The sequence below is a fragment of the Rhea pennata genome, chromosome 5 (genome assembly GCF_028389875.1).
Source record: "Rhea pennata isolate bPtePen1 chromosome 5, bPtePen1.pri, whole genome shotgun sequence".
Lineage (NCBI taxonomy): Eukaryota > Metazoa > Chordata > Aves > Rheiformes > Rheidae > Rhea > Rhea pennata.
Window position 1 is genome coordinate 17,825,093 of NC_084667.1, and position 15,777 is coordinate 17,840,869.

General features: G+C 38.8%; 1 protein-coding gene across 12 annotated transcripts in view; it reads right to left on the reverse strand.

Annotated features, from left to right (window-relative positions):
- PHF21A (PHD finger protein 21A) overlaps positions 1-15,777 on the reverse strand; it is a 144,461-nt gene that overhangs the window by 6,094 nt on the left and 122,590 nt on the right. For 6 of the 12 annotated variants that reach the window (XM_062576212.1, XM_062576216.1, XM_062576211.1 and 3 more), the window contains exons 14-18: positions 13,316-13,479; positions 6,766-6,921; positions 5,075-5,150; positions 4,639-4,742; positions 1,127-2,713 (exon numbers count right to left, since the gene is read on the reverse strand). In XM_062576212.1, the coding sequence (XP_062432196.1) occupies positions 2,459-2,713; positions 4,639-4,742; positions 5,075-5,150; positions 6,766-6,921; positions 13,316-13,479 (755 nt within the window). In that variant the 3' untranslated portion in view covers positions 1,127-2,458. Of the gene's footprint in view, positions 1-1,126; positions 2,714-4,638; positions 4,743-5,074; positions 5,151-6,765; positions 6,922-13,315; positions 13,480-13,545; positions 13,569-15,777 lie in introns of those variants that run through there. The other 6 variants (XR_009958477.1, XM_062576221.1, XM_062576217.1 and 3 more) reach the window with 2 other exon arrangements.

The window sequence follows — 15,777 nt, forward strand, 5'->3', positions numbered from 1 at the left end:
TGGTAACGAATTTCAGTGCTAACTGGGTTGATGCAAAGGTATTTTGTCTTTGATCAGTTTTGATGTAATTTGCCCAGCTGCCACTTCTGCTAACTTATCCTTGTAGCTCTACTAGTTCCAGAACAGAACTCAAACAGCTAAGGAAGAAGTTGAGGTTATTGCAGGCTTAGCTGAGAAGTACATGTAAGAATCACTTTCCCAAGCTCCAGGCAAGCCTAAGTACCCAGGCTCTTGGTTCTGAGCTCCACGCTGAAAATAGTGCACACTCACTTCTACACAAGGAAGAAAGATTTTCAAAGGACAGAAGGGCAACCTAAAGGAGAGGAAAGGAAACAACTCCCCAAATCCCACAGAAGCTACTCAGCTGTGGCAGCAAAGAGCCTCTCTCAAGTCTATACTGTCTGGACTATTCACTTCTTCCTCAGAAATGCACCTTTGAAATGCAAGGCTTTTCACTATTCCACTAGGAACACCAGCTGAGCAAGTCTGCCTCGCCAGCCGACACGTGTCTGGGCCTCTGGCAGGATGTGCAGCAGCCCAACTCGGCTCCCACTGGAAGTAAAGGGAATTCTGCCCGTATTTCAATGGAAACAGGGTTTGCCCAAATATTGATATGTAGTAGGGAAACTAGACAGCTCTAGGACACAACCCTAAGTGATCAGGATCAGCACTCTAAACTGAGACAGAGCCCACTGTAACGGGAAGCACAGGGCCAGCTTTGCTACCTGGAGTTAAAGGGTAACATCAAAGAGATGCACTTACGAAATAAGAGGATGTAACAGAAGGTGATTTCAGTCCAACAAACTCACTGTCTTTCATTCCCAAGCTCTAATCAGTCCATATTACAGAAATATAAAAGCCTTAAACAAGAATACTCCCAATGCTTTTCTCTGGGTTACAAACACATGAAAGAATGGGGAGATGCTGTAACAGCAGAGACAAGCCTGGCAGATCCTCTAGGTGGGGGTGAGATCCAGCACTGTAGGATTTGATTCAGTTTAGAGTAGCCACTAGTATGTATAGTATAACCTATGGAAACTGTCCCATCAGATTTTAAAACACAAACACAGCAGAATGTCATCATAAATAAGCAAAGTCTGTGTTAAAAAATTCTAAGTACACAGCATTTTCTCCAGTTCTGACACCTTTTTAATAGAAATCACTTGTTTAGGAAACAAATAGCACTTTTGTAATTTTTTACAATGTTTCTTACCTTGATCTTATTTTAAGTAACACTAGGAAGACCTCAATATCTTTTATTTTCCTTTTTAATTTAAAAAAGTTGTTTTTTCCCCCAGATACAAAGATTTTGCCCTTGCATAAAAAAACAGTGCCCAAAACGATGACACAAGGACTCACAAAGACTCACTGTATCTCACTGACACTATTACTTCTAATCTATACCATGCAAGGTCCCATCTACCTCTTTAATTAGACTGTCAGCCTGAAAAACAGCTTTTCTATTCCTTATTTAGTTCTTGTTACCAAAAGAAAGAGAAAGGAAGTGAAAGAAAAGGACATTTCTCTGTTCAGTTCACACATCTGGGTCATGTGCTACTTTGTTCAGGATACGCTTGTTGTTTATAAATATAGAAAAGGATTGGAACCTCATTTTCAAGTAATCAATGCACATTTTCTCTTGGGACACCTCCATCCAAGACTCCAAGCTGACCACTCTGGCCCTCTATTTTCCCACTCCCAACATAGGCTTTCTGTATGAGTGTGAGGACCCAAACCAAATCTGCAATGCATTTTTTTTTGTCTAATGTGAAGAAATAGGATTAACCCAAAGCTGTTGGGACAGTAGATCCTCAGCCTGCACATGTGCTGGTTACTCAGTGAAAAGTCCATCTCTATTCCTTTTATACATCTCCTGTCTAAACAATAGTAAATACTGCTTATTTGATAGACTTGTCCCTTCTGGGCACTGGGATTCGATAATTTATATTTCTGTTTTTTTGGTTTAATAGTACTGAGAGTTTAGAAACAGGAAAAGCCCACAGGCTCTTTGGACTTGTTTGTTTTTTTCCCCTAGCTAAACAAACTGTTCTGCAAATAAGGATTTGAAACCTGCTCTCCTCCCTCATCCCTGCTCCTCACCCCAAACAAAAATAAAACAAACCTATAGTGGCTGTGGAGGCTGCTGCAGGCACACACTGGTGTAAAATATAGAGAGAGTAAATATATTATTTCACTTGGCATGGTGCTGGCAAAGAACCCCCAGCTGGCACTATTCATGTAACATGATCCAAACTTTGCATGTACACACAGAATAAGAAGGATCAATTGGCAAACTCCGGTGCCGCCTGGCACAAGCATCTTCACGCTCTCTCTGGAACCAAAGAACTAAAGAATTCTGCACTTTCCAGAAGAAATCCGGTTTTGCTTTTCTAGAGTTTCGTTATTTTGCTCCTCCTCCTCGCCGCCACCACCCTTGGCTCCTTCTTACTTCACTGTGTTATTTAGTCTCATCGCCCTTGTTACAGTTCGCCATGCAGCTCTGGGTAGGGGAAGGGGCTAAGGTGGAGGTGGCAGCATTAGTATTGTTAGTGGAGTCCATGCCATTGGAGATGGCTACTGAATTGACCTCAGAGTTTATGGGTTTTGAAAGGTCGATGCCTTGGATGAGGCGGATCAGTTGTTTTACCTTCTCCAAGGAGCTGTGCATCTCCTTCTGTTTTGCAAGGATGGTATTCTTCATTTCCATGCATTTCTGCAGCAAATCAGAAAAGCAATAGTAAGTTCAAGCTTTATCCTCAGATGAATGAAAGAAGGTAAGAGAAGGAATATGATTATCACAGATATAAATGTAAGCACTGAGAAAAGACTGCAGCTGTAATTTCACTTTCCAGCCCAGAAGATACCAAGTCTAAGAGCTGTGGTTTAGGAGGATTCACACTTGCCTGCTGAGGAATTAAATCGCCTGTAGCAAGCTGCTATAGCTCCCTTTTATCCTCAGGTGTTCTGCAAATCAACACAGGCAGCTCCATCCTTTTGTGTTTCCTTTGAAGGAAAACTTCCAAGTATATGTTCTTATTATTTTTATATTAGCATTGCATTGCTGAAACCTATTTAGCTCAGATCTGCAAATGCAGGCATCGTACTGCAGCTGACTGCTGACAGTGTGCGTGCATGCCACTAATGGGATACAGCCTTTGCTTTCACATACATTTTAGCAGGAACATTACTTCCTCCTCTCAATAAATAAAGGGGGACTTCAAAAGAAAAATAAATCCTTCTTCACTTGAAAATCTTATTTTGTGGCCACTTTTTTCTTTTTAGAAGCTGCAGTATCTTAGCTCACTCATCAGATTAGAGTCAGGGTAACATAACAAAAAAAAATCACAAATGATGTTTCAAAGGTGAAAAACTGCTGATATCTGTATTTGAAACTCTCAGAATGGAGCTGCCACAATGGAGGTGGCAGCTATTTTACGTCTATGACATTCAGGTTCCTACATGGAGATGGCAACATTCTTACATTTTTTAAACCTTTTATCTACACTGACCTCCAGACACTGTTGGTTTCACACAAGCAGCTCATAGCATTGTAAAAACACCACAAAAACTGGATCTAATGCGTCTTTTTTGGTCAGATCCAGTGAAAACATAAACAATGAGCAGACTAGAGAAAATAAACAATTCTCCATCCCTACTGTCAACCTCTCTTGTTAAAAGCTTGCATCTGTCTGCCTGTGTACATTACTGAGGTGCAGTATGAGCACTCTAGTACTGCTCAGGTTATGCCCAGCTACTGCTAAACAGAAGATGACAGTCTCCAGAACTGCTAACAAGCACCTTTCACCACTTTTTTACTAGCAACCTTTTCATTCGTAATGTCAATATTTAGAAGTCTTTAAGCATGGAGCACTTACTTTGCTTCTAAGAGATAAAGATAGGCAGACCAAAAAGTGCTTCTATATTAAAAAAAAAAAAAGGAAAAGAAAAGAAAGAAATCTAAATACATACCAAGCCTTACAGAAGCTGCCACGTAAGAGATTTCAGTATATTTAATTCTCTGGTCATGCTAAGTGCGGGGCTTAAAACTACACTGACAACTCGTGAGCCTGATTTGCATCCTAAGGTTAAAAAAACCCAACAAAATGGAACAAAATAATGTGTTCCAATTATTCTTCTAAATTAAGGTGGAAACTACAGCTTCTGGTTAGTACAGCAAGGTCCAATTAACAATATAGTGCAGAGGTATGCATGGTGACTTCAAGTGCTGATTGCCAACGTAAGATGTCAAGAGCCTGAGAGTCAATCATAAGTAAATGGTCACGTTTGTGTTAGGAACATCTGGAGAACATATGAAGGCTGTAACTCCTACTATGCACATAGGCTCAATGAGCCACTGGACAATTCAACTTTCTCTACTGCCCACAGGCAATAACCTTGTGGGTTGTTGACATTATAGGTCATTGTGTGTCTACAATATGCAGCCAGTATCCATCATGCGTAAGTCACCTAGTGTACATTCCTGCTCCCCAAAGTCCTAAAAACAGCAGAGGAAACAGCTCATTCATTTCTCAGCAAATCCAGTGGAAGACAGATATGTTCCATGGACTCTACAGCCTTTTTTTCTGTATTCTGGCACCAGAAAACAACTGCAAAGTTACTTGGGAGAGCAATACTCACCGTTATAGAATTGCTGAGCTGTTTGACCTTCTGCTCTAGCTGTTCTCTTTCCTGTTTTAAATCTGAACTCCATTTAAGTAGTTTCTGTTTTTCCTCTTCTTTTGCTGCAAAACAGAATACTAATCTTCTCAACGAATAGTATTTAAAATGTTCCTGTTACGTACTGTAGACAGAGGCTCTAATTTGCTTTATGTAAAGGGTGTAATTGTGTTAAAGTCAATTCAACGCCTGCACACTGAATCACATCCAAAATTTCACCTGCACAAACAAGAATCACAAAAAGCTGAGCAAATATGTAAACCGCCCTTTCATATTACTAGTGACCAAGGTTCTCCCCCTTTAATCTCCTTTTGTAAAGGAAATACTGTTCTGTCGTACTCCCTCATAATATTTTTCAATATTATAAGTGAAACACAAGTGTTCAGCATTTTCCTACCTGCTTTATATGCGATATATGAATGAACAATTGCTAAAGTTCCTGGCCATGGGATTGCTTCTTCCTTCTTTAGCATCTGAAAGAAAAGTGTGTAGACATTTAGCTGGTACACAACCTATCTCTAGGAGTAGAAAAAAGAGAGAGAAAAACAGAGGATTTTCTTTTATGACTATCATTAGTCTCAGCCCTGTTAACATGAAGCTCTGCAGACCTGTTCTGAGATTAAAGAGAAGGAATTATTCAGAACTGTACTGTAGCTCCCACAAAGAAGGCCTGTTTCTCACAAAAGCCAGCATTTTCTCAAATTCCCTCCCTAGCCACAAAAAAATGCTACTAATGGAACTTAAAAACTTGAAAGAGGAATGAAAAGATAATATATCTGAAGTCAGACTTCCCAGGAGAAAGAAACGTGATTTCATGGTTCAGACAAATTGTTGATTTTAGTTGTTCTAGGAGAAAACTTCTCATGGCACAGAGCGGTTTCCACACCATACATTCATATATCAAACCTCCTGGCTAATACAACATGATATTGTCCTACCTCCCCCTTCTTATTAGAACCATTTTTAAATACACTTGCCAAACCCTCCTTACAAGGGTAAGCATCATTTACGTCTTTAAGATCCGAAACATATTCCTTCCTAAGGAACTTTATTGAGAGAGGGAAAACATATATTGTGTCTTTGTGATATGCAAATCAGAGAGGTGACTCAGTCACTACACAGGGAAATAACGATTTTTTTTCCTTATTTTGTGGTAACTAATCAGAGAAACAGGATGGAGAAAGTGAGAGTAAGCAAGAGCAATAATGTGAAAGTTATAACATTCCCATCCTCATTCGCAACTACTGACCAAATCACTTGCATTTTGCATTTTCATTCTTCTCAGCAGCATATCATATATCAGGCTGTTTTCTTACTTTACCATCTGGTTAACAGAAGGTTGCATGGGCTACCAAGCAATATGCTAAATTAGACAGAACTCTAACAGCTTCAGATTGCTATTAACAGCATCCTTTGCAACTTCTGGGGTTCCATGGAAGGGCTATGAAAACAGAAGCTTACTTCTTTATTTTGTAATCTAAATGCCTTTAGAGAAGCAATATTAAAATACAATCTATTCATTTCAATCTCTCTCTTTCAGAGAGTGATTCGGAGAAGAAGACCCAAGCTATTTGCCTATCATCATTATTCTGATGATAGATGATACTATTAAGAGAGATCACTGAAGACAATTTCTCTGATATTTGATTTACACCAGCAAACAAGGACTTGTATTTTCTCAATCTGTAACAGTAGGCTTGTGCAAGTATTGTATTTACTTCTCCAGAAGAATATGCTTTTAACTGTTGAAGAAACAATGCGCTTAACACATACAGGAAAATTTGTATGGTCATAGAGAACCTTTCCCAAAAGTTTTTGCCCCAGTAAAGCAGAGTAAGAATACAAAGGTAACAAGTAAGACACCTCAAGTCTGGAAGCACAAAAGCAAGACTTAATGTTTTTGTATTCATGGGCACTCCAACAGAGGTAATTTGATGACATTCACACAAGCCTTATTACAGATCAATAGATTTGTTCAGTGTCAAGCTGCCTTGATCTAAGTAAGCCAAGTAATCTGGTTATTTTCTTTAACTCAGAATAACCTTTGTAGTGCGCTGAATGTAACTCTCCCCGTCTGTAAAACAATACCTGGTCTTGACATTTGGGACAGATCCACATGCCCTTGGGAATGGTTTTCAGAGGTGGGTCCAGACAGTCCAGGTGATAAACACGTGAACATGTGTCACACATCAGCAACTGCCCACTTTTTCTGCAAACACTGCAAAAATCCTCATGGATATCGCCCTATAAAATTGAGGGGAAGGGATGAGGGTGTGAGAGGGAGGGAGGGACAGAGAGAGAGAGAAGGCAAAAAGTGAATTTTGACTTTTGACATCTACATCTACATCGTAGCTGAATACAAACTTTATAGCACACGCTATTGCTAAGGGGATTCCGAATGGCTATAGCCTTTTTAGGAGGTGAAATGGGAAAACCAGTCAGGATGTCAGAAACACTACTCCTGCTGTCCTCCCAAGGTAAAATGTCACAGCAAACGCTTATTACCACAGCTTCTATTAACAACTGCTACCCCACATCCTGTTGTATTTAAGATTCCCTCCTTCCTCTGCTTTTCTACCTAAACTGATAAACTACTTACTATCTTAACCCTTCTCATTTTTGGATGTAAGCACAACTCGACTTGGGGAATGCAGATCAGGCTGCCTCTTGCCAGTAACAGTATGTAAGAAACCCTGAGTGATATCAAACTTCAAACAACACTGTCAAAGATTTAGGTCACCTTTAACAATTAAACTGGAAGAAAAAAGTGTTCTGGTTGTAAATGAAATAGAACTAATTGTTTTCTGAGACAATTCTTTTTACTTCATTTAGGTTACCTCAAGTTATACCAAAAAAGCTGTGACACAAAGTTCTGTCACTCTCTACAGACAGCAGTTTCATCACTAACATAGGCTGAGAGCCAAAATGAAGGGATACCATGAGTCATTTCTAAGTGAGGATTTTTTTTTAGAAAGAATTTAAAACATAACTGATGGTGAATCTTAAAAAATATCGGTTTAGTTACTACTGCATCATCATCAGAGGTAATTCTTTTCTATAGCCATTAACTCCCCAAAAAGGAAGGACTGTTTTTTTGTCCATCTTTTTCTCTCTCTTTTCCTCCTGTTACTCCTGCCTCATGCTTCGGAGTTTTCCTCTGTATGTTTTCCTTTGTTTTTGTGGACATTTGAATAAAAGGGCACTACAGAGAAAAGGTTTAGAATCCACAGAGTTGGAAAAAGGCCTCCATACGCCCTCCTCTCTCCACTTGTGGGCTATTCTGGCAACTTGACATATCCTTGGCCCCATCTGGAAGTCTCTCAAATATGTAATTCTAGGTGACTTCAGCCAAAGCTTCACACACGCAAGGTCTGCAAGATCACAATCTTCAGATGTGTATGACGAAACTGTGCATATCTGCATGAAGTATCAACATATACAATGTTTCATTTTGATCTGTACAGTTTTTTCACATTGTGTGAGTAAGTTCCATCATCTTAGACTGATACTGGACATGGCCATGCACTTACGCATTAAGTTGCCAGGCAAGAAAAATGGCACTAACCTCTACAGTGGATAAAATATTAAACATATTAAAAGAATGACAAACAAGCAATCTGCTAAGGTTTCTACTTTCTGGCCTTATTGCTGATGAGGTTTTTCTTTGAAGGGAATGCTATTCTTCTTTTAATTCCCAAGGTTAGTGCTGCTGTCCTGTTCTGTAAAGGATCAATCTTTAGTGAATTTCCAGTGCCATGTTTTGGTTCCATAACTCCCACTGATTACTGGGAGCTGGGGTTCTAGTATTTCACCCTTTAACGCCAAACAGTTTTCCAGTGTGAACTGAAGAATTAAATGAGCGACATTTCATGCCTCTTGTGAAGTGATCTGTGTAACCAGGCAGGTAAAAACCTCTGCTGCTCTATCATGCATTCTGGAAGTACATGTATGCATTCTGTAAACACTCTCATTCTGGAGAACTACATGTGTTGTTAAGATGCTTTCGATTGCCACACACAACAAAGACATTTGTTACCTAGCTCAGGGTTATTGGTATGCTGAAAACAAAACACTGCAAAATCTAACATTGTGCAGAAACAGATCTAAACAAGAGCCCCTGCTTCTTGAGGGGGTGACACTTAGAAGCTTAGACTTAGAAACTTCTAAATTCAACAGAATGTCAAAAATCAAGTCATGTCGCTTGTCAGTGTGCAGCACTGGGGAACTGGCTGGAATGGCAACACACGTGCACTAAGTCCGCAGCTCTATTCTCATTTGATTAAAACAATAATGCAAAATGCAGGACACTTCCTAACAATTAATAACTGGGATAACCAAAATCCCAGCCACTGCTTAATTTCCAAGAAACACCCCAGGTTTTGTTTACAGTTAATAAATATATGTAAAATGGGGGCTGGATTCTACGTTTACAGAATCCACTATCACACTAACCAGCTTCTGGACCTGCTCTGTGAAGCCTAGAAGCAGCCAACTTGCATTAGAGCCGTGCTCACTGAGGCTGCTCTGACATACGCTACAACCTGAGAAGACTGAAGAGTAATTTCAGAATACAGAAGTATAAAACGTGATTTAAGGTCACTTTTTGTTCTGCACCAAGACAAAAAGAAAGCAACCAAAAGCCTTTCAGATAGCAAACAGCTTGCTTTAGTTTGGTACAGTGTCTAGAGCAACAGGGGCTGGCTTTAGACAACAGAACTGAATAATATGGTATCAGATCAGAAATATACACAGTTTGTGTGTTTGAATGCGTAATATCTTTATTTATATGTATGTTACACTAGAAAAACAAGTGAAAACTAAATATTCTGTGCTAAAAATTACGTATGACCATGTAAAATAAAGATGATCATAAAATATATGTATGATTTAAGTGAACTAAGGTATCAGAGGAAATAAGTAATTCTAGTGTTTCCTAATTTTTACCAGCTTTATTCTGCAATCTGAACATTCTCTAAAGCACTTCTCTATTGTAATTTTGTTTTGATATAAAATTTTCTATTAAAAGGCATTTTGTGACCATAGACCTGAAGCATCACTAGGATGGAGATTTTTAAATAGACAAGAATCTTGCACTAATCTTGCTGCTGAGTGATTGACTGCCAAAGGCAACCACTATCTTCTAGGTGAACGTGCAGCTGCTGTGTGAGGGAGAAGCATACATCGCAAGTAATTCACAGCCAACTGCCAGACATACACAAAAAGTTTTGCTCAACCCATGTCTGCTGCATCACTTCTTTCCTTTTCCCAGCTTCTAGTCCTAACTTTTACCCCTCCATCCCCATCTCCTCTTCCATCTCAAGTTTCTGCTTCCTCTTCCCTTCAAAGTTCACCTCTGTCATTCACAGAATGGTGATATGGGAGAAAAGCAAGAAGGCTGCTATGAGCTGCAGTGCCTGGTGCTGAGAGCTTGGCCAAATTTCTAATTTTCACTAGGTTATTTAAATGTTAAATTTCAAATTTCCATTCTAAAGTCTATAAGAATTAGACCTGCTCAGCAAAACGAACATGAAAATATTCCAAAGGTGGGCAAAACTAGTTTCCTTCTGTATCTGTCTGAGGAACCACTAAGTCGTTTTTATGGAGACTTTCAAAATAACTTTTTACTTAGGCACACACATGTTATGTTCTCCATCTGTATTTCCCAAAGCTGGAGCCTGTAACCACAGGCAACATTTACCGTCCTATCTAGAACAAACAGATCTTTCTATGTGAGCACCATCCACTAACTGTGTAGACCCAGTTTGACATGACATAAACTGGCCTCTCTGTCAAAAAAAGTGATCCTGCCTTCTCTATACACCCAGGCAGTCATTTCTGTCCCCTGCATAAGGCTGGCACAAGAATGTGCATGGCTGTAAAGCAAACCAGACCAGGTCATGGTGTGGGCTAAGACCAAAAATATTTTAGTTTATGCAGATCACAGTGGGGCCTCAGAAATGTTGGTGCTGGCACAACACAGGAGGTATTAAAGGGATGAGAAACAACTGCTGAGGAAAACAGGAACAGTTCCTTTCAGTGGCATTGATGTCTTCTGCTACTTTAACAAATCCATAAACTGGCATAAGTATTTCAGTGTATAATGTATTGTGCATCTAATTAAGCTCTTTAGATGAAAAGACCTCATTTTCCTTTGTCTTCATCTCTGGCACCACACATACTGCTGTTTTTTAAATAAACAGCATTATGCAGCACTTTTCCAACCAGGGATCCTAAAGCCTTCTACAGATATTACTAAGTTCTCAACACTCAGATGGGCAAAGAAAGCACTGTGCCAAATGCATAAATGGGGGAAAGTGAATCAAAAGAAAGGGATGTAACTGCATAAGCTTGTATGGCAAAGAACATATAAACAGAAGACTATCTTCCAGTTTAGTGCTGGTGCCTCTCCCACTGACTACATCACTAAGGATTATAACATGTAATGACAGAAGAGTTGATCTCATATTTACTTCCCTTTTGCTATTTTGCTGTCTCTGAAGGTTCAAACTTTGTTAACAAAAAAATCTGAAATAGTGTTTTGATGAGGACTTTGAAATACATTTTCTGCTTTTATATGTATTTTATTTTATATGGAATTCAAAACCAAATACTGCTGAAAAGTCTAACTACAGAATTAGCTCAACTGATGGAGAATATGGAACTTTGGGATTCAATTCTTTCAAAAAATTAAAACCACAAAAACGTTAATGCTTTAATGCTGCTGTTGCTTATGTATAAATTAAATGACTTTGGAAACTTTTAAAGGAGATGTATATATTATTCTGAAGGGGAAAAACTGCTGCTATACTGTATTATAGTATGTTCAGGTAAGAGAATATTAACTATTTACTGTGTAATCTTCCACTGTCTCCTCAAAAATACTTCTATTTTTATTAATTATTAATTAATATTAAATAATCCCAAACCTATGCTTAAATACTAACCAAATTCATCAAGCTGAGGACATTCAGAATGAAATTTGAACACTACAGAAGTTCCCCACTGTTGATTTAGCCTGCGGTAGACAGGCACCGCAGAAAATAGGACAGTATCACATTAAACTGTTTTGAGAGCTCTTATAGAGTGGGAAAAAGACCAAACAGTGCACACAGAGAAGTCAGGAGATGGAAAAGACCTACCATATTACCCAATCTTTTTCTTTGGGCCAATGCACAAAATGCTTTCTCCATCATGTTTTCTAGTCATTTGTACTGTTTACTTTTAAATGTCCCCAGAGATGGTGCTGCCCATCTTCCACTTGAGGGGTTGTTCCACAGTCTCATTCATTTGACTGTCAAGAAGGGGTTTTTCTTATAGTCAAACACTGTTCTGCTCTCAAAAGTGACTATATAAAAGAACACTTTTTAATTTCATGTACATATTCCCTGTGTAACTATATTGCATCTATTTACTTCCATGACTCAGACACAATTGTACTATTTCTACTCCTGTTACTTATGCAGAGGAAATACAGTTCAGAGGCAAGAAGCTGGCTTCTATTCCCTCTGGTAAGCAGTCAGTAGAGTTGGTAACAGCCTGAGCACTTACAGTGGGGCAACTGCACAGATGAAAGCTTCACAACTGTATCTTAAAAGCCCATTCCAGATGGCTGTGCCTTAGTTACATGTGATAATATGTGGAAAAGAAGGAGACCACCCTGACGCAGATTGCAGAAGAAGTCTGCAACATTGGTATGTAAAAATACACAAGCACCTTTTTATTTTTAAACTGTGCCCACTAGGTAGTAGTCACTAAAGGGCAAGCACATTACTGGAAGTGTATGATGTGTTGTCTACAACTCCTGAGAACTTCTGTTCATGAATTGTCTTACCCACACTGAGAGCACACTTCCATTCAAACTGCAGGGTACAGTCCCTTTGCTACAAACAAAAGGCCTACACAGCAGCTCAGCTCAGTTCTTCCCATTATTTGTTTCCTGACATTTACATCCGACCTTTAAAATTTTTCATCATGTTTTTTGCAAGAAATTAAAACAATGAAATAGCAGTCATTTAAGAAAGGTTGTGCTTTGAGTGGCAAATTTTATCTTTAAGTTAATTTAAAATAAGAACACTTGCTTCTTTATAAATCATTACAAAATGACTAGCTTTCATTCAACACTGGTTGTGTGGCCTGAGCACAGAAGTGAAGTTTTTAGTTGCCCCAGTACATCAGAATTTCTGCAAAAATTGCTCTGAAATTGAACTGAACTGCTCCTGGCTGCCCTAGGTGTTTGAAGAGACTTCCCTCCTTTCTCTCATTACAGAAAGGGCACATCTTTTTGTTATTATCATCTATAAGTATTTTTCATTCTCCCTTCTCCTCGTTTTCATGGATGACAGATTCAATTCAGTCAGAGAAGATCTCAGACGCTGCACAAAGGAAATGGGCTCATCTAGCAGCCTGGTGCTTCCCAAAGTTTCAATCCATTGATGGACTTCTAAATAAAATCTCTACAGGATAAGAACCTAAGTATAAGAGGAAAAAGGAAGGGCGTTAAAGAACACTTGACTGTTTCATGGCACTGAACCAGGACAAATGATGAGCGAGACTAAAGAAAAAAACTGTACAACAGCTTTCCCTGTGGCTGTTTCTGCATATCTTTCCAAAAGTAAACCCTTTCCCAAGAGTTACTTACGTCTGTGGAGCTGGGGCTAGGCAGGGACACAGGCTGAACAGCTGCGGGAAAAGTAAATGTGGTCTCTGTCTTTTCATTTTCAGGGGAGTCAGGATAACTGGACAGAGGGGATGTGGGGGTCAAAGCCCCAAATCCCAGCACCGTGTTGTACTTAGGTGGACGACCTACACATTAACAAAAGGGAACAAAAGAAAAAAAAAAAAGAAAAAAGGAAAAATGATCTTACATACCTTTGGCCAGTGGTCCTCATTGGCTAGCATGAAAAAGGAAATGATGTAGCACAGAGAGGAAGTTAATATAAAAGTTACAAGTGGAAGGACAGAAGCAAAGATTTAAACATTTTTTAGAAATCTTTAAGTAGGATTTTGCAAGGAAAGAATAATTAAAAGATATATTTCAGACAGAAAAGAAAATAAGCTTTGCAGAGGGTCAGAGAAATCACTCCCAAGAAAGCAATTTCCATTCCTAAAAATGAGACTATTCAGTTTTTAGGAAAACATGCTTGCATCAAAACTAGAGAGAAGTCACAATAACTAGTAATTCCTTCTTTCTACTGTTATCCCATACCTCCCTACCTATCGAATGCCAGCTTAAACCTACACAAAGGTTAAGTCCTTTATCAGAAGCCAGCACTCACCATTCCAACCTCCTCCTCCTTTCCCCTTTTTTAAACCCACTCACCTACAAATCAGCACTTTCTACCTTACCAGCTTATCTTTTAAGCTAGGCTTATAGCAACCATCTCAAGAACAGGTCCCACTGTGTGACTCAACCCCAGCACTACCAGCTGTAACTCTACAACTTCCACTGTAACCCTTCCCCCAATCTAATATTCTTTCTTAGATTCTTCCAGTCAAGTATGTTTGATTTTGCATCACTCCTATACGCTCCTGTAAACTAGCGTAAGTGCAAAGTATGTTTTTAATAATCTTCATAAAATTATGCATGCAGAGCAAGACAACAAAAAGCAGTATGTAACCAATATTTATGCCTTCCTTCTCCAGGGAAGTCCACAGATCTGTAAACACTACAGGCGTTAGAATCTAGGAGTAATTCCTCAGACTCTACATTTTGCAGATTGTCATCCTATACCTATTAACATGCTAAACCTTGCATTTAAGGTCTGGATACATTCCAGAACTAAGCATGTCCTTGGAAACAGAATTTTGATAGTGATGTCCATGGCTGAAATTTCTGACATGCTCAGCAGCATCTCCAATTAAACTAAAGCTCTCAAGGGCACATGCTTGCATAAGCTCTTTGCTTAATAAACTGCTATACTAACTCAAATCACAGAACTAATGCATACATCCAAATCTTTTGTTAGCTGTAAATGGTAAATGTGTGCTACTAATTTGGTGCTGATGCAAGGTGCAGGCTCACAACAGGGAGTGAGAAAAAAAGACCGTACATTAGCAGTCAGAGTGCAAAAACAGTCCAAGAGAATATCAAGTATAAACACATGCCGTCCTTTGCATTGATACAGTAATTGTTCATACTGAGTTATAAAACAGAATTAAGAAACTATTACCAGAAGAAGGAACATTTACTCATGCACAAAGCAAATACAAAATTCTCTCTACATAAAACCAACATCATATAATTTTTTAAAAATACATTTAAAGTTATTAGAGGATGGCACTAGAGACTGATGTCCTTTATTCAAAAACAGCATGGCTGAAGAAGTATCAGTTTTGCCATATTGCCTGCTGGACTGAACAGGTACCTCAAGGAGAGCACAGGTCAAATGCGTATTTGATCTTGCAACCAAAAAAAATGATACTAGTTGTTGGTCAGTGCTAGGTAGGACTGTAGTTTTTCTCATGCAGGCCCCTGTTTTATCTGAACTGGACTAATACCAGCAATTCCAACAGATCATACCAACACAGCCAAAGAATAAAGACTTTCAGTCAGATTTTCAGTCACTACTGATCTTGGCCAGATCTAAATGAACAGCATAGATGGGAAAAGCTACAGATTTCACTGGCAGTCCCCTGAATCTTCTACTGAATTGCAGACATACATGTATACTGATACTGAAATTCAACACAGTACATGGCTTATACAGTTCTCTGATTTTAATCATACAATATACCTCTTGCATAATATACGTTTTGGAGACTTAGGGTTTAAATATGCTTGATTACACTTTTTAGACAGAAATATCAGAATTAGAGAAGATATCAGGAGTCTTTAAGAATTGTGGAAAATCTCAAAAGTTAGGGAAAGATTATCACATATCTGTGGTTGAGCTTAGCTTTGATTATCAATGCTACACATAGAAAACAGTATCAAGTTCTCTGCTATGCTGTTCTGATGTGTTTTATCACTGCAATCTAAGTCCTAAAATTTCGTATGTTCTAAGGAAGGTTTTCCGCTGAGCAACATTGCATACCTATAAAAAAAGAGCATCTCTCATTTTAGCACAAGCAGCACTCTGGTCGCAGAAAAGTGCTCAGTAT